This window comes from Siniperca chuatsi, linkage group LG11, assembly GCF_020085105.1.
Source record: "Siniperca chuatsi isolate FFG_IHB_CAS linkage group LG11, ASM2008510v1, whole genome shotgun sequence".
Classification (NCBI taxonomy): domain Eukaryota; kingdom Metazoa; phylum Chordata; class Actinopteri; order Centrarchiformes; family Sinipercidae; genus Siniperca; species Siniperca chuatsi.
Window position 1 is genome coordinate 11,658,094 of NC_058052.1, and position 23,389 is coordinate 11,681,482.

The window sequence follows — 23,389 nt, forward strand, 5'->3', positions numbered from 1 at the left end:
AGTGTGGTGAAACAATTTCTGACAGTAAACCTGATGATCTAGCAGGCATGTCCGCATTAGACTTTGTTCTTTTGTAATAAAAAGCAGTCAAACTCCACGCTGGGACAGGGGTTACTGTACAGGTAACGAGCCTACTGTACAGGTATAGTCACACTGAGATTCCTCCTCCAGCTGTTGCGTTCACGGCGCCTCCTTCAGGGGAGTGTTCAAGCCCACAACGAACATGGCTGCTGCAGTCAGGATGAGGACGTGGAGCTGTCCGACCAGTGGAGTTTTCTATCCATGGGCAGTCCTTTTTGTAATTTTGCTCAGTACCATACATGTGGTTGTTGCAGCACCAGAGACAGGGCTTTGGAAAATCACAGTTGTAAATGTGAGTATCTTTCTGGAAATACTTAACCTACTGGATAACTGCAGCATCGGTTAGCTAACATTAGCTACAATAGCCTTGTTACGCTCGCTCGCTATCAGCTGTGGGTGTTGTGACAGTCGTGTAACCTGTCCCTACATTAATGGTATCGCGTTAACCACTCTTGGCTGCGACTTGCTATCCTTAATAGATTTGGATAAAGTGTGCCTACCGAAGGAGCAGAGTATGTTGTTAGCTACTTAGCAGCTAGCCGTGTGGAGAAAGGCTGATATGCACTTTAAGGTTAGCCGTCGGCTAATTAGTTGGCTTCAGCTTAATTTAGACAGCTGTCCAAAGACTGTTTGCTAATTAGCTGAGATCAACCCTAATATATATCTTTGTCTCCAACTCTACGAGCACCTCTCGAGAGTCCACATCTCAGTTGCAACTTTCAGGTTTACTTAATGTGCTTAGCTATTTCCAACCCATCATTGTTGTACATGGAAACACACCCTGAAAGTTGATTTACAGTCAAGCACTTTAGTACAGTGGAGTCCCTCCTCTTGTTTATCAGTATTAAGGCACTGTTCCCAGACTTAATCCAAGGAGAACTAGAAAGCCTTGATCAATAATTTAAGTATTGAGAAGTTTCAAATTCCCTCTGTTGTTGTCTCCGTCTCTACGCCTATATCTAGTTGCAGTGTTAGGTGTGCTGAGAGGAAGGGTGAAACCTGGAGAGGTCACCAGTCTGTCACAGAACTCATACAGACATACACATTCACACTTATGGGCAGTATTAAAGGTTCTGATCCACCTGACATACAGGTCTTTTTCCCTCTTCACAAACACAGAAATGGCCCAGCCTGATTGTGTTTGAACCCAGGATAGTACTAACCACTGAGCCCCCATCCCACCTAAATGATTAATCAGTTCACAAAACTAATTATATATTGATCAATAAGAGAAATTATCTTTTGTCACACTCTAGCTCACAAACTTAATTTACTGTTCGACAGACCTCAAGACCACTGCTGTTAAGGAAATCCATGTACAAAGACACTGACATTGAATTGAAAGGTAAGACATGGAAATTGTGCTCATGACCTGTCACAAAAATTGTGCCCCTTTTTGGCCCTTGTGTTGATCATCACTTGTGTCCTTATCTTGTAGTTGTGTCTTTTGGCTGCCCTGAGGAGGTGACCTTCACTGTTCACTGGTATTTAAAATACTACCCCTGTCACAATGAATTCAACAATATTGAAGTAAGTGCACAAACTTAATGTCAAACAAATTATCGGACAGTCTATCTGGCTAGACTTGATTTTGTATGAATGCTGAATTGTCATTGTCTGTAGGAAATGTATGAGAGAACACCTCTGAGTCGTGGGGAGAGCCTGGATCCGAATCCCCTCGGACAAGGAGAGTACATCGAACACAAACACAGTCCTATAACATGTAACAGTGGACTGCGCTCCTTTCCAATGCTCAAAGTAGGTTTGTTAGATTACTCACATCAGCATAGTCACACTCTTCACATCATGACATTTATTACCTCTCAACATTATATTCACTAATCTACTGTATATTATTTTTGTACATAACATTTGTTTTTGAGTAGCATAAAGGAAACTACAATCAAAATCCTGTTATACAACCCTGTGTTGTAAAATAATCAATCAATCTTGTATCATCCAGCAACTGTCTGTGTTTTTCAGAAAGCCAAGGCATATCCACATCCAGTCAGTCCACCTGTTGAGGGTGAAGTGCCAGTAAGGAAACTTAAATGCTCTTTGATTTTAATAGAATGGTGTAAGTTAAGGTTAGCAAAGAGTAAACATAATTGGCCAGTATTCAGAGTCTCTACTGGTAATGTGTTTTGTTTAGTGTGTTGCTTCTTTAAATGGTATCCACATACACAGTGTTAAAATATATTTTTTTAAAGTGATACACTGTATTACTTTTGTAATACTGCAGGATGAAAATTACACCAAATTGATTACTGAGGAGTACGACAGCAGCAGCACCGTGAAGAACAGCAGTGTGAATATCAAAGACAACGTCATAGCCACCACTTGGAAGGACGGGCCTTACCTGCTGGTTGTTAAGATTGTGTCCAGTAAACAGGATGCCAACTGGAATTTAACAGGTGAGATTTTCTTGAACTGGTAATTACATCATGAGCAACTAATATACTGTATGACTGGCATAGAGAAACACTATCACCCTGTATTATTTTACTCTGCATGGAAATTAAGTTGAAAGCATGGATTGATTGAAAGGTCTGCTGAAAATGGTGCATTAATGTGCAAAAATGACTTCTCTAATCAGAAGCTGGCTCATAAATGTGAAGCTGTTTTCAAGCTGACACTGAAGTGTCAGATTTCAAAAACACCAGAAACAAATTCTTAATGTGTTTGGAAACATGCCTCATTTGTCTGATGTCTGGATTTTATTTTCCCAGTTTATGTGGTGATGAAAGGCAGCCATGGCTACATTTCTATCACAGAATGGCCTCTCATGATTGTAAGTAGATGACTTAGGGAATCAGTCTTTGTGATTTATGTTAGAAACATGAATTACTCATTTGTAAAACACATGTACATTAATATTATGTGCCTATGATTCTTTCCTTGCTCTAATGGAGGGTTGTATTTAACTGTTTTGGGTTTGTGGATGTTATAAATCACAATACAGAGTCAAAAGATTTGTTCACTGTTTTAATGGGAAAGTTCACCTAAAACACAATAAAACATACGGTGGTATGTGGATTACTGTTCATGAACTCAACAGCAGCATCTGACTACATACATAAAGACAAGGTTCCTTATGAAAAAACACAGACCCCGTTGTGAACAGTTGAAAGCTGCTCTCGACAAAGTGCGCCCACCAACTATCACAGGACGAAAGGATGAAAGGTCGTTGGATTATCACGTGTAACTGTATTATTTGTGAGGAAAAGTTACTTTGAAAACCAAATGCCTTTGAGCTTCACTATATTGAAGTGAGCTACAGCTGACAGATCCAAACCTTCAGTAGCCTTCAGTACTCTGAAGAGAAAAAACAAGATGTGTTTGGATAAAATGTCTTTTTTTTTCTGGAATTTGGTGTCCAGCTAATGAAGCACAACTGCTCCCATATGAGTTTATAGACTAATCCCTCACTGTCGGTTTGTAGTTCTACATGGTGATGTGCATAGTGTACATCCTGTACGCCCTACTGTGGTTTATCTGGGCCGCATGCTACTGGAAGGATCTGCTGCGGATCCAGTTCTGGATAGCAGGGGTCATATTTCTTGGGATGGTGGAGAAGGCTGTCTTCTGTGCCGAATATGAAAACACCAACGCTGTCGGCTCTGCTTGTGAGTGTATACAGATCATCACAAAAAATATTTTTACCTTTTTCATGTGAGATAGTAAGATGTTACCGTTGCCTTTAGCCCCAGGCTTGTTGATCTTTGCTGAGCTGGTCTCTGCCCTGAAGAGGACTTTGGCTCGATTGCTTGTCATCATCGTCAGCCTTGGCTATGGCATTGTAAAGTATGTCAATATATATCTGTACACACAGCTGCTTGTTTGTTAATTGAAAGACCCGAAAATATTGTGCAAAAAAAATAAATAATAATAATCAGGCAATCTGCCTTTGTGTCTCTTTCATGTTAGGCCTCGACTGGGGATAGTAATGCACAGAGTTGTGGGGCTCGGCATCCTCTACTTTGCCTTTGCTAGCATTGAAGGTGTCCTGAGGATTACTGGGGTGAGTTGTGTTCTCTGATTTAATTTTTTTTTTTTTGAAATTGAGATCAGTCTATACAAATGTCAACAATAACAAATGCCCATCAGAACTTAAAATTCAAATTGCTTATTTAATCTGACCAACTGTCATAGAAACCCAAAGATATTAACAATAATTTGAATCAGAGGAAAGCAAACAAATCCTCAAATTTGAGAATTTCTGACCAGTTGGTGTTAGTTGGCAAATGAAACCTGAACTTGATTAAGTTTCTGATGATCAATCAGTCATTGTTGATATTAGCAGTATCAAAGGTCTGTGGTTTGTTGTCAGATTGTGTTTGGAAGTAAAACATCACAATTTTCTTGATTTGTTTGGGGGCCAAAAATCAAGGGTCGAGACAATGGCCCTGTTCTCATTACAGAAATTGTTCTGGCTGTTTTTGACTCCTGCGCCATCTGGTTCATATCCTTCCACTATACTCCTCAGCACCAATATTCAGTAGTTATTTTACCCTCAAGTAACAACAAAGTGGACGTATTTGTTAATTATTGAGCCCAAGTGATTTTGAGTGTTCTTGCCTTTTGAGTTGGATGATTTGGTATTTTCTTCTTTGCACTTTGGTGAATGGTTCTACATTTTGCTGGCCATGCCGCCTTTTATCTCCCATCCTAGCTGGGATTTTTCCCTGTCTTTCTCCTCTTCCTCGTGTCCTCTGGTCCTGCTCTATCCTCCCTTATAGGCGAAAGACTCTGACTTAGCCCTGCTGGCCAACATTCCCCTGGCTCTGCTTGATTCCTCTCTATGCTGGTGGATATCCTTTTGTGCACCTACAACCTTTCGCTGTGTTGTTCCCCTCTGCTCCTCACCTCCTTCATTCACATGAGCCCAAATTAGACCAGGAGAGATTCATCTGCAACTGCCTTATTGCTTTTCAAGATAATTAGCAGTGAAAGAGTGCTTAAAGTACAGGTTGGCAGAGAGACATGCTGCATCTCAGAAGAAACAGCCCTGCATCAATTATTCATCCTGTACTGAAATTTGTAACAACTCGTTTTTTCTGGTTGATGGTTTAAATGCTCTTAATTCTTCATCCTCACTGCTTCTTTTCTTGCACAATCAATGCCATTTTGCTATGTGCCACCTCATTCTAAAGGTAAAGACTTTTACAAAACCTGAGTCACCAGAGTGGCAACATTTTGCAGGACAGGCTGTTTCTGACAACAACATTAATTTCACTTTAATTTGCTTAGTTACAATGGGTAAGTGAAGTGGCCATTATATGTTTGTTTTATTTATATGTGACTCAGTGTTCAGAGGACTGGCAGGTGCACCTAATAAGTTGGATTGTATAAAATTGTATGATTGCAAAGAAATAAGGCAAAACATGGATATTATCTATAGTGTATACTCACATTTAGAGGTTATAGTTCCCATTGAGTCCCATTGATTAATTTGTGATATAGTCTCTATGTAATTTCTGCCACATGTTTACCTTGACTGCCACTAACATCTTTGTCAGCCTGGCACAAACCATCAAAACTCTGAAGCTGAGGAGAAACCCTGTCAAGTTGTCTCTCTACAGGCACTTTACAAACACGCTAATATTTGCGGTCATTGGTAAGTGGTACGACTACACTTGCAATTATAATAGAATATACCATGCTCTGTGCTAGCGCTCATGATTTCTAGTTATTTGTAATTTCATCCATATAAAACCTGTAAGAACAGAAGTCCCAATTCGTGCACAGTGGATCTTCCCCAGGAATCGGAACAAGAGTGGTGTCTCAAACCTTTCCCCTTTCTCCTTCAGCTTCCATCATTTTCATGGGTTGGATAGCAAAAAAATTTCGGCTAGCAGATTGCCAGTCTGTGAGTATAGTTTGGCATGTTCTATCACTAGTAATATGATATTAACTTAACCTTTTAATGATAATTGGACCTGTTTTTGTGTAAAGGATTGGATTGAGCTGTGGGTGGAAGATGCTTTTTGGAGGTTCTTGTTCTCCGCCATTCTATTCGTCATAATGTTTCTATGGAGACCATCTGCAAACAACCAAAGGCAAGTAGTACATTAGGGCTGTTGAATTGATAAACTGAATCTGACACTTTTTTTCTTTTCCTTCCTGCTACATTATTAATCACTTAATTTCATTGTCCACAGGTATGCTTTTACACCTCTCATTGACGACTCTGACGATGAGGAGATTGAGTTCATCGCCTCTACAAACTTTGGTACGGTAACATGCTAGCGTTACTTTTTCCCAGGCCACTGCAGACATTTGGAGTGTCTAATAGTCTTGTTATATTTGTTTTTCATCTTTCTTTCCTATGTTTTGTCTTCATTTTTATTCACAGCTGATGGCATAAAGTTGAGAGCATCTAAAAGTGAGACGAATGGCACAGTGAAGCCTGCAGAAACAAACCCAGTCAGTAACACAGTTGCACACTATAGTTTTGTATTAATTAGATTAATTTAGTGTGGTTTATTAAATATTAAGCATCTGTAATAAAAGTAGCTGTCCAGGTATAGGACATGCAGCCGTACAAGTGTCATACATTTCAGCAGATGGCAGTATTTACTTTTTTCATCCTCATTTTCTACTTGTCCAGGATGAAGACTTGAAGTGGGTGGAGGATAACATTCCTAGCTCTCTTACTGATGTGTAAGCATCCTATCAAATTTATACTTATTAATCCAGCAAGGTGTTTTCATATAAGGCATGTGTGATTCTAACAGAGTCTCTCTGTGGTCCCGTTTGTCACTACAGCGCTCTACCAGTCCTGCTCGACTCAGATGAGGTATGAATTACATAACTTTATAATCTACAAAACATGATTCCCACACATGTTATTTCTTGAACCAGAGACAGTTAGTCTAGATATGTGGAGATGAGTAACTGCGTTCAAACTTTGCTTGATAATGTTAGGGATTAATTTTGGAGTTGCTGTATTAGTGGGTATATGGGGACTTCATGGGGATTTTAGGCCTATTTTTTGTTCATAACTGCATTGAAATCAAGCACATATCAATCTGAGTTTAGCAACTGTAAGTAGGCAGAGCAGGCCTGTAATGCTTTGTATTTCTTCACATGCAAATGCGTACCGCTTTGCATGAGCAGTGTGCAATGAGCAATACTCTACATTTATAGAGTTAACTGCACCCAGTCTAACAATTTGGCTTACTAGTGGTGACGACATGCTTTTTCTACAGCCTGTGCAGCAGTGATGTATCGTAGCACTATAGTACCATGCTATGTCACAGCTGGGTGTGGTCATAAGTACAAGTAATTAGCCAGATAGCTACAGCTGATAAAATCTGCAAACAGCTGTTGTCCACGGTCTCTGGCTAGAAATGACAAGCCTGTTTCTGTCTACATCTGTCTGAAATTAAGGACCCATTGTTTAAAAAATTGCTAAGAATCTCAAGTGGTAAAGTCGCCACTGTTGAACCGCTGCGCAAGAATGGAAAATAGCTAAGGGGGTTAGGGCTTAGCAAACCCTACATTGCATCCTCCACTCCTCTGAATAATAACAGGCAATAATATTGAGGGATTTCTGTTTGAAAGTGAAAATTAAAACTTGGTAGCCTGGACAAAAATGTATAGTTTATATTTGCATATTATTTCCCAGGAAATCATGACAACGAGATATGAGATGTCAAAGCTGGAGTGAGGCAAAACATTTTCAGCCGTCGGTGGACATGGAGGGAGAGCATAGCAGCTGTCCCTGACTCTACAGCAGGGTTTTGTCCAAGATTTCTAGTCGAGTGGTGGCGGAGTGCCATTTAGTTTTTATGGGGATCTTCCCGTACGGCTGCTACTTAGCAGGTTGGAGCAGGCCACAGTTTAGGGGGACCTCTGCTCATTTCCTCATCTTCTCAAGAGCAAAGGACTCTACCAGAGAAAAACTGTCTTTTCACTGACCAACTGGTCCACTATTTCCCTGATATGATAATTTTTGAGCCTTTCTTTCCAAAGAGAATGTTTCATCTTGTTAAGTGCAGTATTTATTTCTGTTATGTTCATGTGAATTTATTTTACCAGAGAATTAAGAACAGTGGGCCTCATGCATGAACATACTCTCAAATATGTTAAGTGTCTGTGAGGGTATCCAAATATTATTGGTTGGTTGTAATGAAATAAGATGCTTCTTTATGATGGGGGGGAGAAAAAAAAATAATAATAAGCCCTTTTTTTCTTAGTTATTAACACCAAGATTGATTTATCTAAGCTATATTTGCAACCAGAAGAGATACAGAATTTGACTTAAATGTGTTTATTGATTAATTATATACAGGACCTTTCTTTATATATAAATATATAATTGTGAAGTTCGCAAAAGTTATGAAATTTATGAAATTCTATCAGCTGTATGTATTTTTGATGGGACTGAGTGTCTGAAACACTTTTGTGTTACCAGCGTTCAAATCTGAGACTAGAAAACTGAAAATTCAGATGCTGATTTTGAATAGAACATTTGCTCTTATGCACTATGCAGATGTGCCTACATGTAGTTCTTGTATGAGGCCTAATCTGTTCAGGTAATTGAGAACAATGTATGAAAGTGTTGTTCATGTCTCAGATTGAAACTTCCCGTTGTCCTCAATATTGGTCTGTGAATGAGTGTGAGAGGGACAAAGCACAAACAGGTGATTTGTACAATTTGAATTTAAACGTTGTTAAACAGTTCAGTAGTGTAGAATTGGGGTTTGCAGTCATGTTTTGAATCTACTGTATGTGTGTGGGAGGGCAGGTTTTGTGTCTTCTGAAATAAGGAGCAATATGCTGTATGTATGTTAATATGGAGTTAAATAATTTCATTATTTATTTGTGTTTCAAGTGTACTTATAAGTTAAAGTGTTTGTCCACCCATCTTTACTCTTCAGTGTGTTTACAGTGTGTGCTTCCATTATTTTTAATGCATTCTTATTAGTTTTCTTTATTTGCTGATTAAAATCTGTCAGTTGGATTTCACAGGCACCTTAATAACATTCACGTTCTTTCACATAAGTCTTAATATGTTTATTTTTTATAATTGTTTTTGAAAATGGCTGGCCTGGTGTTTTTGTCAGTATAGTTTTGGAGTTGGAACACTGTCGTTCTCAGCACAAGCTGATCACTTGTCACTGTTCCCTTTTTTTTTTTTTTGGGTTGGAAACCTGGACTAATTGTGCTTATGATGGCAAGCTGTCCTTCTGTTACATAAATCTGCAGACACCTGCAGTGGACCTCGATTATTTGTACAGATGGGTTTCGGCTGATTCCTGTTATTTCATAATTCCACAGGTGTCTGGACAATATGACTTGCCTTTTTTTTTTTTTTTTTTGGTTACCATGAAGAACTGGGCTTGAACTTTTTATATCGGCACTTTTCTTCTCTCTTCCTTCTCAGGAAGTGTGTACACTCAGATTAAATATTAATCAAATACAGGAGAATGTTTGTTTCCTGATCTATGATTTTCAGCATTGATTTGTCAATAAAAAATACATTATTTTACGATGGTTGTGTTTTTGCTACATCAGTTAAAATCTGATTCTTTTTAAAGTTGTCTTGAAAACACCAGATGCAAGAGGAAAAAGGAGAAGAAAATATTGAATGAATAGGCTATTGTGAAGAAAATTATGATGAATGTTAATGAAACTCAGAGACTGAAATACTGAGAGGAGAGTTTGAATGAAGCCCAGTTAGTGAAAATATAAACCCTGAGTTTTCTCTCAAGCCATTAGCCCTTAATAGGCTTGTGACTAAGAAGGCTGAAACAACATAAAATCCACAAACAACCCAACGTATTTGTCATGTCGACATTACAAGTTGTTTTATGGAGACCAAACTAGTTTGAAATTAAAGTGCCATTTCGAAGTTACACCTGTTGGGGCTAAAGCACACAAGTTTCAGAGTTTGTATCCTTCTCCATTAAAGAAGAAAGAGTTTCAAACCTGCTGAAGGCCTCTTCTACATTTTTCTGTTCTACAGCTTTAAAAGACCAAACATTAAGAGACTATATACCTCAACTGCACCTATACAATTATGATAATTTTATGCAATTTTTACAGCTGTTTTCTTGTCAACCCATCATATGTGTTTTCTGCCTAAGCTGATAATAAGACTGCATCAAACAGTATTACATAAATTTGTCAACAAAAGTTATTATGACAGATTATAGGCCACTTCAAAGTCAGAGACAAAAGCAAAGGGACCTTCATTCTGCTTTTCTATAGTCTCATATTTCTGGATTTCTTCGAAACATTTATCCCACATGAAAGATGATCCTCAGACAACCTCTCCCCCCTCCTGGATAATAAAAGTAGAGCAAAATTCCTCTCCAATGCCTTTCATTCTGGACTAACTCACCAGCAACACACATGCCACATGGCATCACAAATTGCCATAGAGACACTTCTTAAAGTTTCAAAAACACATAAGCTTCATCAAATTGGTATTTACTGGAGGCCACTGTTTCTGTTATTTTGTCCACGTCCTATGGATGGTGAACTGAAGTCCCCATGAGCACTGAGAGGAAGACTTGACAGAGCACTAAAGTCATCATATTTCTGTGACTGACGTAAAAGGAGTGTAAACCACACTCTGTGCTGGCTTTGCCTCAAGGCCCGTACTGTATATTTTTATCATTACTCTCCAGCAAATGGCTTGTGTTATGTAGCGCGGCACTCTACATTTGTCTCTGGCAATATCCTTCCGCCTCAGAATGGATGAAACATGTGAACATCAAACAGCCTGAGCACCAGCCTGAAACAAAGGCTGCAATGTGAGTGCTCCTGGTATGGTTACTGAACGAAATTACGCCTGCCATTAAGGTACATTGTCATTTTGAGAGCAGTGTGTACTGTCGGGGCATGTGTTTTGATTCTCACCATCCACTCCTTCTTGGAAGCATGCAGCACTTCTGGGCCCTTTTATTGCAATGTAAACCCCTGGACGGAGACGTGAAGGAAGTTAAGAGAACACATGTGGTGAACATTAGTCTCTTCTTTCTATGACAAATAGACACACTGAGATATGTTTTTAAAAATGTGACAGTTACCATTCCTTGTGTTAAAGTCAAATAGAAATACTGTGAAACTCCCTTTTGTTTCCGAGACATGTGGGAAATGTTGCTTTGACTTGTAGTGTCTGTGAACTGCTGCCCCAGGGGTTATATTATAAAACACACATTCTTCCTCTCTAACCTTTCATCCATTCAATCAGAGAACTTTTTATAGCCATCCAGTGTTCATTTATCAACTATGCGTTGGTTTGATTCTCGCTCATTAAAATTCACTCATAATGGATGTAGAATGAAAACAAGCACTGCCAAAAGGACATTTAATAGCACACTGTTCAGCATCAAGTGAGGTAGTTCTAACAAATAATGAAATGTTGGACTGACTTTATTTCAGTTATGTAGAGACAATTAAAATTCCAGATAAATTGTGAAGTGCATTGGCAAGCTTGCCAGATCATCTTTGATTTAGAATATAATGAGACTATTTGTGGGTAACATACAGAATATGAGTAATAGAGGAAATATGCCCAGGTACAGTACTACAGTACTGTATCTACTGTTTTAAAAAAACTCCTTTAGTATAATGAATGGTGCCTTAAACAAGGCAAGCTATTACAAAAAACACCCCAAATATACAGTATATGATAGAAGATAAACACGTGGTGTACAGTATGTTACAATGTAAAAACCAGCAACAATATTTCCAATAAATTAGAGCCACAGGAGCACTAATGTCTTAGGGATTTATCATCAATAAAGCGAGGGCAGTGCATCAGCCCCAGGGCCTGACCCTGAGCTACACAGACATGTATGATGGACATAATAATACAAACATCAAGCAACAGCAAAGACAAAAAACAGTTATCCATCCCTCCCAACCCATTCATTATGCTTTTGTTTTAGCTAGTTTTCATTCAAACACACCCAGTCAAACATCGTCAGTCAAAGCTCATACTGACACTACTTAAAGAAGCATCTATGATGTGTTTTGCAATATATTGTTATTCATAATATAATTGTTAAATATTGTCATGTCACTCTCACTCTTTTGGCCACAGAACAAATGCTGGCATGTGTTTGGCTACTCAGACAAATTACTTTCTGATAGGGGCTGAAAAAGCAGTATCAGAAAACTCAGTGCCCATTACACACTCTTCCGTGTTCCTCTTCACCTCTCCGTCTTTAGTCTTCCTCCTTCGCAAGCTTGCTCTCAGAAGTTGTAAGGTGAAACGAGAACGTGGACCCTGGCGACATGCTTGGCCTGAAAGGTGCGGTCGCTGTACTCAGACATGTCCACATCAATGCTGATCTCCTGCGGCCCGCGCAGCTGCTGGACCAGGATCAGCTCACCAGTCTGTCTATCTGAACGCTGCATGACAAAGATGCCTCGGGAGTTTCCGCCCACTATGCCGAAGCGCAGGCTGTCTGGCCCGGTGCGACCTGGGGCGGTGGCGGTCGCCATACGGAAAAGCGTGGCAGGAGTCTGCAGGTTGGAGGGCAGAGACAGGTAGTGGAAGGACACGGTCTTAGGAGCCAGGTGGCAGGAGCGGCTGTCCATGGGGCAAGGGTTTCTCTCACACTGACTGCAGGACAGAAATGCAGCAAACATTAAGCAGAGGGCATTACAGGACAAAGTGGCAAATGTTTTCCATTCTCTGTGTGTTTGACAGTTGTCACGTATTGCGGCCATTTTATCACAGAGAAAATGATTACATTATTAATCTGCCCCGTGGGAAAGTGTTCATAACTGTTTCTTTGTAAAGAGAAGTGACACACATACATACAGTACACATGATGTCAAGTGCCCTGAAGTCTTAGATCATAGCAAGCTGTGAACTTTTTTCTGTCAAAGGAGTGGACAACATTTTTGCCTGCATATAAACTACCATCTCTGTGTGCTCTTAAACACTGCAGGTCACCATCTTACTTCCCCTCTAACAAACACTAGCTTTGTCCCAATTCATTTCCATACCACATAATAATACAGAATGTACGAAAGTATATACACATTTTCATAGTATACTATTTTGTAGTTAGTATACAAGACATCAATGTACTTTTCCATTTTTTACTAACAGCAAATGATACAGGACATACGAGACAGCAATCAAACTGTAGAAGGGCAATCATACTTTACAGAAAGAAAGAACTAGTTTTCCAAAGATATAGTAGAATTTCTGTTTTATTTTATGAGATCTTCTTGAAGCTGTCTCGCCATCATCTGCAATTTATTTTAATTTCTTGCAGCTGTGAGTAGCTATTTCCTTTGAGCACTGCATTGTGGGACATAGCAAATATGAAGTGGATTTAGTATGTAGTACACTGACACCTGTAAGTTATGTAGTGTGAAATGGTGACACGGCTACTGTCTTAATCGATTCCCTGCATTCTCCGTTGTTACAAGTGTTTTCCCAAACATTTATCCATCCCCTTTGCTGGCAGTGGAGCAGTATTTCAACACAACTGGTTCAGTGGAAGCAGACAAAGCTTTGTTTCATGATCTCAAATGAGGCAGTTTGCTGATGACTGGCAAATAGGTAGATGGAAGTTGTAATGTCTCCAAACATTTGGCCAGGACACAGGCGTTCTACATGGTTTTAAAGAAAAAAAACTTACGTCATCTAGTGCAGTTCTGCTGAGCATACATGTTCTTTGTCAGGACTGATTTGCTTCACTGTGATACAGCTAGAACCACAACTCTTATTGTCATCATTTCTATTGGTTATGATAACATTGTACTCACTAAAGTAAGATCTACTTTAGTGAGTAAAGTGAACACGTTGGCATCACTACAACAAAGTCCGATTGGAAAAAGAATCTCGACTAGTCAGACTATCAGAGTTTAGCCAGATTATCTAAACCACTTTATTTGAAGGTAAAACTGAAAATGAATGTTTGTAATAATCTCTCACTGCACAGGAATACTGTGAACGCACAACTACAGCAAGTACAGCAGGTCAAAGTTGAACCAGTTTAAGTTTTGTTAATGGTTTCATCTGCAGCCTTCGATTTGTCTTCCAAAAAGAGTTTGGTTAACTTGGTCATTAGTGATATTGCTGCGTTGCCAGATCTCAGCAGTTACCATGGTGAGTTTAATGTTATTTCCACCAATAGCAATGATGGCCAAAACTACTAAAATAAGTCTCAAGTTGTATGAAACCTGAATTTCCCTTTAAGCAATTTAGCTTGAGACCTCAGAGGCTGTAATACCTTGCTTAACTGCACGTCTTCAATGACAGACCTTTCTCACTGCAGATACATGTATGTTGACCTCTTATTGCGCATTGCTGGTTCACTGGCATGGATTACTGGCACACCTCAACACATCATCAATTTAATTTTTGCTTTTCTTGCTATTAAAAGTCAAAATGTCCGCCAGGAGCCCATTAGCGTCTCACAGTTGGGTCTGATTTAGTATGCAGATGGCCATTTGAAAGTTAATGACAATTTCTTTCAGATGTGGAAGATGTCATCGTGGTTTATTTTTAATACAGATTTTCACTGACATAACAAATGACAAAGAAAACAATGTGGTCACATTGGGGCGTATCCACTTACAAGGAAGATGTCCTGACGTAGCTGATGTTTCCATGAGAACGGGGACACTCTGGGTTGACACACTGAAAGCCTCCCCCCGTGTTGATACAAGTTGTCCCTCGGCTACAGTTGTGCTGCTGGCTTAAACATTCGTCCACATCTGGCAGACAAAACAGCAGAGGCATGTAAGAATGAGGAGCGGGGAGAGAGACTTGCCAGACTGACTCCCTGCTTCCTGGTTACCACAGTCTGAGCAGGGGGTGCTGTGCTGTGATTGTTTATTTGGTTTTTTAGTTTAGTCTCCCACAAATGCCTCATGTCCTAAAGATCCCTTCTGCTGGGAAAGGGTGAAGTCATTCATTCCACTGGCAAGCATTGTAAGCTCCAACGGTGCAAATGAAAGTGGTCTGACAGACACCTCTGCAAAAACTAAAAGCTCTGCTGCTAAAGGCTCCTCGTCTTTCTGAATCACAGGTATTCCTCTCTGGAGCTACATACCCGGCCAGATCTGAAGCCAGGGCCTTGTGAATGAGCCTTTGTCGTCTGTTCCCCCTTGTCACTCACCCTCACAGCTCCGCCCATCTGGGAGCAACTTGTAGCCGCTGGGGCAAGAGCAGTGGTACGAGCCTGGGACATTCACACACTCGTGGACACACAGCTTCCCTCCTTGGTCCAGCCGGTACACTTCACACTCATTTACATCTGTCAAGAATCACAAAAAGAAATGCATGTACATGTCTGCCTTAAACATGCATCACATGATCAGGCCAAGGCACTGAGCATATAAAAGTAATTAGTTCGGGATATAGGTAATGATATACTGTTTAAAACACACACTGAGGAACCAGCGTATGTTGTTTCTTTCTCTCAGGTTAGTTTTGCCCTTTAAGCATCTCGGACATTAACACATTTGGAGCAACTGCATGAAAACTCTTACTTCAAAATGTTACTCAACCAACTACATCTTAAAAGCAACTGAACTGTGACCTAAATGGACCCTATCAGCTTGAGACCTCTTGAGAGGATTATTTTGTTTGTTACAGACTACAGATTACTCTCATTTGCAACCATATTAATCACTAGAGGCATAAAAGATTCAGGTATTCAGGGATCCTTTCAGCTGTAAAGTCCCTATAACATCTGCTATTTGCCCTGCTGGGATGTCGTTGAGCAGGGCGCCAGCTCGAGAGAACTGCTCTGTAGCTGACCTTGCTTCCCTGTGAGGAGGAGCAGCAAAAGGAGAATTTCCCCACAGGGATTAATTAAAGTGACACATAATTACAGCTCACCCTGACAGATACTATTGTCAGAGGTGCCACTCATGTGAAAGCCTGCATCACAGCTGCAGTGTTGGGCTCGGTTCACTTGGGCACAGCGAGGTCTCCGGCTGAAGGCTGGATCATTCATAACACTCCACTCAGGTGGTGCTGCATAAGGGGAGAAAACATGAAAGTGAAAGACATGTTCTGAACACATTGTAAACATGTACAGCAGTAGATCTTAGACATACAAATACAAACAAAACAAAGAGTACTGACCTGTCTGGGTTTGGTGCTGACAGTGAGAGCCACTCCAGTTCTGGGGGCAGGTGCATTTGTACTGGTTAACACCTTCCACACAGGTACCTCCATTTTGGCAGGGATTACTTGCACACTCACTTATATCTGTGGGTGTAGGAGAAAATGATCATTGTAGTCAACTTGTTGAGAAACTTGCATCTTCTTCAGCAGTCTCCAGTAGCTTTAAATCCGAACCCTATGTTTTTTTCATCATACTGATGAATACAGATCAAAGGCACAACAGTTGCAATTTTGGCCAGTCACATTAGAGATACTTCCTTCTGAGTTACATATTTCTGAGATGAAAGTGAAAAAAAAAACAATTTTCAGTTTTGATGCTACCTTCGACATTGCTTACACAATTCCTTATATAATCTTTACCTTAGGCTGCAGGTTCTTTTCTATATATGCAGATGTGTAAAGTGGTGAAAAGTTTATTCAGAGATCTAAATAACTTATCTGTGTGCTTCTGTCAACCTTGACAAAATGAAGAAGACTAGGTGCTTGATACAGGTTTCAGAAAATAAAATATAACAATTCAACACTGACTCAGAGACTCTATGGAGCGTCTATGGTTGGTCGAAATCATCTGCAGCCCTATTTATCAAACAGCATTAGGGAAAGAGATGGTAAGAATAGGTCCTGTTTGAAACACTTTTGAAAGAGTGTCAAGAAAAAGGTGAACTACAAGAGAATTAGCTTCAGGTTTCTCTGAAAAGCAGAAACGATCTTGTAAAGAAATAAAGAAAAGAAATGAAAGAGCCACTGTAAGCCTTTCCCATCTACCATCCATCCACAGAGCGGTAATGAGTGTCCACCCAGTTTGATAACTGATACTTACGAATGAGAAACTGGTACTGTCATTATGGGCACAGTATGTCAACAGTAAGTCAGTGATGCCCTTTTATTAGTTCTATTTGTAGAAACGTAATAGTTATCTTGATGAAAGCTAATGGGGATCATTATTAAAGTGTGATTCAATGAAATCCATCTGCATCTTCAAAGTTAAAAGTCAAAAGTTAAAATGTTTTACTCATATCTTTCTAGCATTGTGAAACACATAGGAATAAAGGCATAAATGCCTTCGTTGTTTTGAAGATTTGAAGGCTTTTCCTTTCAGCAAAACAAACAGTTGTGAAGTACAGTGCTGTCAACGCCTTCTCAATAAGTTCCCATAAAAAATTCTCAGGCTTACAGCAATTCTACTTGTGTTTCTCATGCAAACTTCATCCATACTTCTTTACAACCCTTTCTATGGCCTCCACATAAACATGTGCAAAATGCTATTACTGTAAATTCCTTTGACTGTGAGTATGAGTACAGTAGCGTGAGGAATGGCCAATATTGCGATGCAAAAGGATCTGGGTAAAATACTTGTACCTGTAATTCATCCACCAGTGTTAAGTTTATTGTCTTTGTCTCTGTGTAGATTAATTAATCATCAAACAGTGACCAAAAAGATGATAAGCCTGCAAAAAATGTACTATCTATCACCTGATACAGAAATACTACAAAATGCAGACTGTTGAAAACAACACAAGGTTGGATGATATGCTCTAAAACTTGTTCTGTCTGTCAAAATAAAGACACAAAGTGGACAATTAGTACATCCTGCCTTATGATCTTTGTTACTGAATTATGCAGATGTTCAAATTATAAAGCAGCCTTTGCTCTCTGAGCTCCAGAGCTGAGGCCACAGTATACTGGATGACAACCAATCCCTTTAATGTTTATTTGGCTTCCCCCGGGGCCACCACAGGGCCATAACATGAAAAGACCCACTTCACTCTGCGAGATAATTTTAAACTCTTCTTAACTTTAAAGTTTTCACACTCTGTCAATACTGCTTTTCAAGCATGACTATATTTAGACCTCTTACGCTGGGCTGAAAAACATGAACAGGGATAATACTGTGCAGAGTCAAGCCTTCTCATGTTGTTTTAGCCATGATAAACGTATGCACATGTTCAGCTGAGTTTGCCACTTGGAATGTTTGGAAGAGTGCCACCAGCGCAGGCTGAACGGGCTATCGATAGCATGCTTAGCATACTTCTGTGCTATCAGACTATGGTGTGGGTATAATGTCTGGACCTAACCCCGTCCAGTGGGACTGCTGTCAAAGAACCAAGGAAACATGAGCAGTGGGGGGGGGGTATCTTACAGTAGCCCAACTACTGCTGTTCATGAAGAGCAGAAACCTGGAGGGTAAGGCACCCCACAGTGGAATGCAGTACAGGTGTTTTTCTGTGTTCAGAGACATTCACTGCCATTTTAACGAGGGCTTCATTCAGTATGCTGAGGACCTCCAGCCACGCTAAAGAATGACTCTTTTCTTTGAATGGCTCTATCTGTGTATGTGTGAGGAGGTCAGTTTGGCCTCTGGGCTGATGTCTCTTTCAGCCTGGCATTCAGACGCTGCTGAGCCAAGGTCGCCTTACGTGGGTGTGGGGATTTTTGCTCAACAGTGAATAATACACAGACATGGCAGCCCTGGCCCAAAACATTCCACTAAATCATACATAGGTGGTAGTGGATGTATGTGTGAATGTGGAGAAAGTCATGGGGCTCATGAAAACATACTGTAGCTGAAGTTAGACTGCATTGCTCACCTGAATCAAATGTAACACTTGTCTCACACATGGTCAAATATTAGGATTTGTGGCAGGTTAATACACAACAAACTAAACTCCTAATGAGGCTCACCTTTACAGATGGCACTGATGCCAGTCCAGGTGCCGTTGTCCCGGCAAACACGCATGGCAGAACCGACAAGATGGTAGCCCTGGGAACAAGTGAAATGGACCTCATGTCCAACAAAATACTTTGAGCCAAACTTGGTTCCATGAGCAGGGGCTTCCAGAGAGGGGCAGGTGGTGGGAGCTGTGGGAGAGAGAAAGAGAGCACGAGAGGAAGGCTGGTCACATGTGGAGTAAGCCTGCTGACATCCTGTGGCATTCTCTGCCTGGGGACATACACGTGTCACCGGGCAGTGCAGTGCCTTCATGGGAAAGGACGGTTCAAATGCTTCATTTACAGCCAACCAGCACAGGACCGGCTATTTCCAGTCAGAATTTCACCAGCAGCCAAATGTTATGCTATGTTGCATGCTCTGGAAAGTTTAATGCTTGCATAATATATCGCATAATTACATTATATAACATTGTGAATGGATTACATCTTTGGCTTTTATTAGAACTGTGTGCTTCATCCAACTAGGAGGATTGTGAGAAAATGTTTCCCATTCTGTCAGGACACTTAAGAATCTGTGTGATAAGTCAGTCTCACATGGCCAGACCTCCATCATGTCCAGCTCATGTTTGTACTATGATGAAAGCCCATTGTGCCTTTTTCTGACCAGTTTTTGAGTTTAAGTTTGAGCTTGATGTCACAGGGGTATGTAAGATAACTGTGTGTAGTATGGTTTTTACATGTATTGTATGTAGGGAATCATGTACTGTAGAATAGGCTAACTATGCTTAATGTTGATAAGTACTGAAAATAGATGGGGAATGCTGCACAACATTATTTGGATAATATTATTAGGAAATTAAATCATATATTATTTTACCAATTAATTTATTGCAACTATATCTAAATCAAAAATGTATTTGTTTTTTATTAATATTTGGATTTTTGGATTTGCCTCCTTATCTGAGCATTTAAAGCAGGTGGTGCAGTAATTTCACTTCTGTCTTTTCATTTTATTAAGCCTTTATTGCTGTAAATGTAAAATATCAGCTTCTTCCTGTCTTGCCAAGTACTCTCCACAGAGTTATGGACTGCACTGGTCCATCACTAACAAATTGGCCTCAGTGTCTGCTGCCAAACAACACAATTCCACAAATTCACTTCCCCTGTCAAGTACCCAGCTCTGTAACTGAGATGGCCTCGCAATGTTGGATGAATATACAGTATAATCCCATAATAGAAGAAGCCATATCTGGCTCTCTATTGCCACTGGTTGATGGAAAAAACTGTTTGAAGATCAACTTCTAACAATTGAATGTTCCTAAAATGTTGTAAATTTGATACTTTGGAATCTTCTATTGCCTTTAACTGAACAATCATTCACTGAATTACTGACCAAAACCTCAGTCACATCATGCATGCATGTGAAACTTTATACAGCATGGACTTCAAATGAAAGGACAACTCGTTCGGTAAACTCTTTCTGTGAAAATAAATGTGTAAAATAATAAGCATCACAGATGAAATGACTTAGTTTTAGTTAACAGCCAGTTAAGTTTTACAGCCAATCATATAGTGTGTGTTTACATGATCAGTGGCAAATGTTGATTTTACAGCATAAACCTAAGCAATATGTATAAAATATGACTATAAAATCTATTTCATACAATTACTCACCATAAAGTAATATCAGATTGGTATCCACCAGATACTTTTAATCAACTTTAAATCAACTTAATCAATTGTATTTAAATTGTAAACTTGAAGACTTCTACCATAGTCACTTTTTAAGACAACAAAAACATTGCATAAATACACGCTAAATATTTATGTATTACATTTATCCTAATGCTCAGTGATATATTAGCTTCTCTGCACTGGCTCCCTGTAACATCCACAATAGAATTTAAAATCCTTCTCCTCACCTACAAAGCTCTAAATGGTCAGGCACTATTGTATCTTAAAGAGCTCATAATATCTTATTACCCCACAAGAACACTGCGCTCCCAGGATGCAGGGTTACTTGTGGTTGCTAGAATCTACAAAAGCAGATTAGGAGCCAGAGCCTTCAGTTATCAAGCTCCTCTCCTGTGGAAGCAGGTCCCAGTTTGGGTTCGGGAGGCAGACACCATTTCCACATTTAAGAGTAGGCTTGAGACTTTCCTCTTTGATAAAGTTTATAGTTAGGGCTGGCTTGGGAGAGTCCTGAACCATCCCTTAGTTATGCTGCTATAGACCTAGACTGCCGGGAGACTTCCCATGATGCACTGAGCTCCTCTCTCCTCCTCTCCCTCTCCATTTGTATGCATTTTTATCCCATTAATGCATGTTACTCAACATCTTCTCACTCCTGTAGTTTTGTGCTTTCCCATCTCTCCCCTCTCACCTTCTGTTGCTTTCAGCAGGTATTTCTGCCTCTGGAGCTGCAGAGTCTGGATCTGTGATTGTGGGCCACCTGTTGCCCCGTGTTCCTGCTCGACAACTGCTACTACAATTGTTGTTATTAGTCTTATTACTATTATTATCATTATTATTCGGTTTAGTTTTCTGCCTCTTAAAGGAAGTTTTTCCTTGCCACTGTCACCAAGTGCTTGCTCATGGTGGGATTTGTTGGGTCTCTGTAAATAATACTGTAAAGAGTACAGTCTAGACCTCCTCTATAGGAAAAGTGCAATGAGATAACTTCTGTTATGAATTGGCGCTATATAAATAAAATTGAATTGAATTGAATTTTCCTACTATGACAAGTCAAAATACCTGCTGTGAAAAAGGCCTATAAAGATGACAATGATGATGATTATGATGACGAATATGATGACTAGGGTGGTGCTGTGTGGTATCTGTTTCTGTATCACTCACTGACTGACTGGTCGGCTTGAGGTAACTTGGAGACAGAGTTCTGAAGCGTCGCCAGCTTCGACTTCATGATCCTGAGGCCCTCTGTAAACCGCATCTCCTGGCCTTTTAGAAACTTCTCCATTTGACGAAGCACCCCAACCACCTGGTGCTTATCCATGCACGTCTGTGAATAAAGTATGAGCACTATGAGCAGAATTAAGAGTTATAAAAGAGTTATGGGCAAAACATTTCAAAATGCAATGATTTTCCAACAAGAAAACAAGCGCAGGAATAAAGGTTACCTCAGTTTAACGGTCATAAAATATAAAACATGAGCGGTGAATAAACATTAATGTGCAGCTGTGCAGCATGATGTAATTGAAACTAAATCCATCTTATTGGTGGGCATATGGTCGTAAGGGTTACAAAGACTTTTCATTGATACTAAAATACATTATGTAACACTGACAAGACATATTAGTGAGATGTTTTTACTGTACTTTCATGATACAGCAACTCACCATGATTTCTTTTACTTAAACTATTTTTGCTTTCCACTATTTTCCATTAGACCTCATTGCACTCACACGTGAGATATCCTATGCCTACCATCTCTCTTCTTCTCTCCCTCGCCCCTGTTCACTTACTACCACAACTCCAGTGGCAGACACAGCTGGACAAAAGCTGTCTGGCAGATGTCAGTGGGACCTTAGTCCAAAATGCTGTTCCTCTGTATATTTTGCATGGCGGTAGGAAGGCACAAGCTCATTGGATAATCCTGCATGGGCAGACTCAAAATAGCATGGGTGCCACTAGCAGTTACTTGAGGGAGAAAGCTTGTCAAGCCATTACAGGGTTCCTCAGGGAAAGTGCCTCTAATCCTTTCAGGAGGGTATATTAATCACATGCTCACTGGAACAATTTCTCTGTGCAGCATACCTGAAATTCCTGCTCTGAATTGGGGGGGGGGCTTTGTACAATAACAACTAGCTTCTATACATTTAAATTCATTGTACACATAGTTTGGATCTGTGCAGTAGTTAGACAATGCTCTGTTGCTTTTACCTGCCCCAGGCAAAGGGGAAATGCCACCAGCTCAAACTCATATCCAGATGCTACAATGAATTTTTTGGGGAATGCAAAAAGTACCATGTAATTTCTCCTGTGGAAACTGTAGACTATGATCACAAACCTTGCAAAACTTAAAATAACACACAATCACAATAGATGGAAGCTGGATAAAGTGTTAAAACTAAATAAAAAACAATTCTATTATCTGTTGGGGTGACTCTTTATGGATAATAGGATTAAGATATTAAAATGAATTACCTTTCGTCAACTAATTTGATTTCCAAAATCCGGATGGGCAGATTTTGAGATGTGATATAGTAACACGCTTTATTGAGTCAGTTTGTCTAGGCGGAAGATCTTCTTGGACAAGTAAGTTGTTGTTGCATAAACTAATGTAAAGTAAATTGCTCTTACCTGAACGGCAGTATGACCACTCTGGATAGCTGTCAAACACAGCAAAAGCAAACACCTGCGTCGAAAAGACAGTGCCATCTCTGAAAGTCCAGTAATAATAAAGTAATATTGTTTTCTGTTGATGTTCCCCAAGATTTGGAAGGCTTCTTTTTTTCGATAAAATCCAAAAAACAATTCAAGTTCCTTTCCTTGGTTTCA

The 23,389-nt window shown here is 39.8% G+C and overlaps 2 protein-coding genes across 3 annotated transcripts; one reads left to right on the plus strand and one right to left on the minus strand.

Annotated features, from left to right (window-relative positions):
- The first annotated feature begins 165 nt into the window (after positions 1–165).
- tmem87b (transmembrane protein 87B) lies at positions 166–9,577 on the plus strand. Of its 2 annotated transcripts, none has more exons than XM_044212996.1 (19): positions 166–373; positions 1,366–1,426; positions 1,520–1,611; positions 1,705–1,839; positions 2,065–2,118; positions 2,324–2,495; positions 2,811–2,872; positions 3,524–3,707; positions 3,786–3,885; positions 4,009–4,102; positions 4,472–4,543; positions 5,590–5,698; positions 5,892–5,950; positions 6,037–6,140; positions 6,243–6,313; positions 6,437–6,507; positions 6,692–6,744; positions 6,850–6,880; positions 7,712–9,577. In XM_044212996.1, the coding sequence occupies exons 1-19, from the start codon at positions 224–226 to the stop codon at positions 7,751–7,753; spliced, it is 1,716 nt and encodes a 571-aa protein (XP_044068931.1). In that variant the 5' UTR covers positions 166–223; the 3' UTR covers positions 7,754–9,577. The 2 variants fall into 2 exon arrangements, with proteins under 2 accessions (XP_044068931.1, XP_044068930.1); XM_044212995.1 differs by lacking the exon at positions 4,472–4,543 and adding an exon at positions 4,821–4,892 and having other exon boundaries at positions 167–373.
- A 1,874-nt stretch (positions 9,578–11,451) lies between these two features.
- LOC122884557 (fibulin-7) lies at positions 11,452–23,324 on the minus strand. The gene is made up of 8 exons (XM_044214620.1): positions 23,192–23,324; positions 21,728–21,890; positions 18,884–19,060; positions 16,160–16,285; positions 15,911–16,048; positions 15,186–15,323; positions 14,643–14,781; positions 11,452–12,667 (listed from the first exon to the last, which is right to left on the minus strand). Exons 1-8 carry the CDS (start codon positions 23,267–23,269, stop codon positions 12,295–12,297), a joined length of 1,332 nt encoding a protein of 443 aa, XP_044070555.1. The 5' UTR covers positions 23,270–23,324; the 3' UTR covers positions 11,452–12,294.
- Between the last annotated feature and the right edge of the window lie 65 nt (positions 23,325–23,389).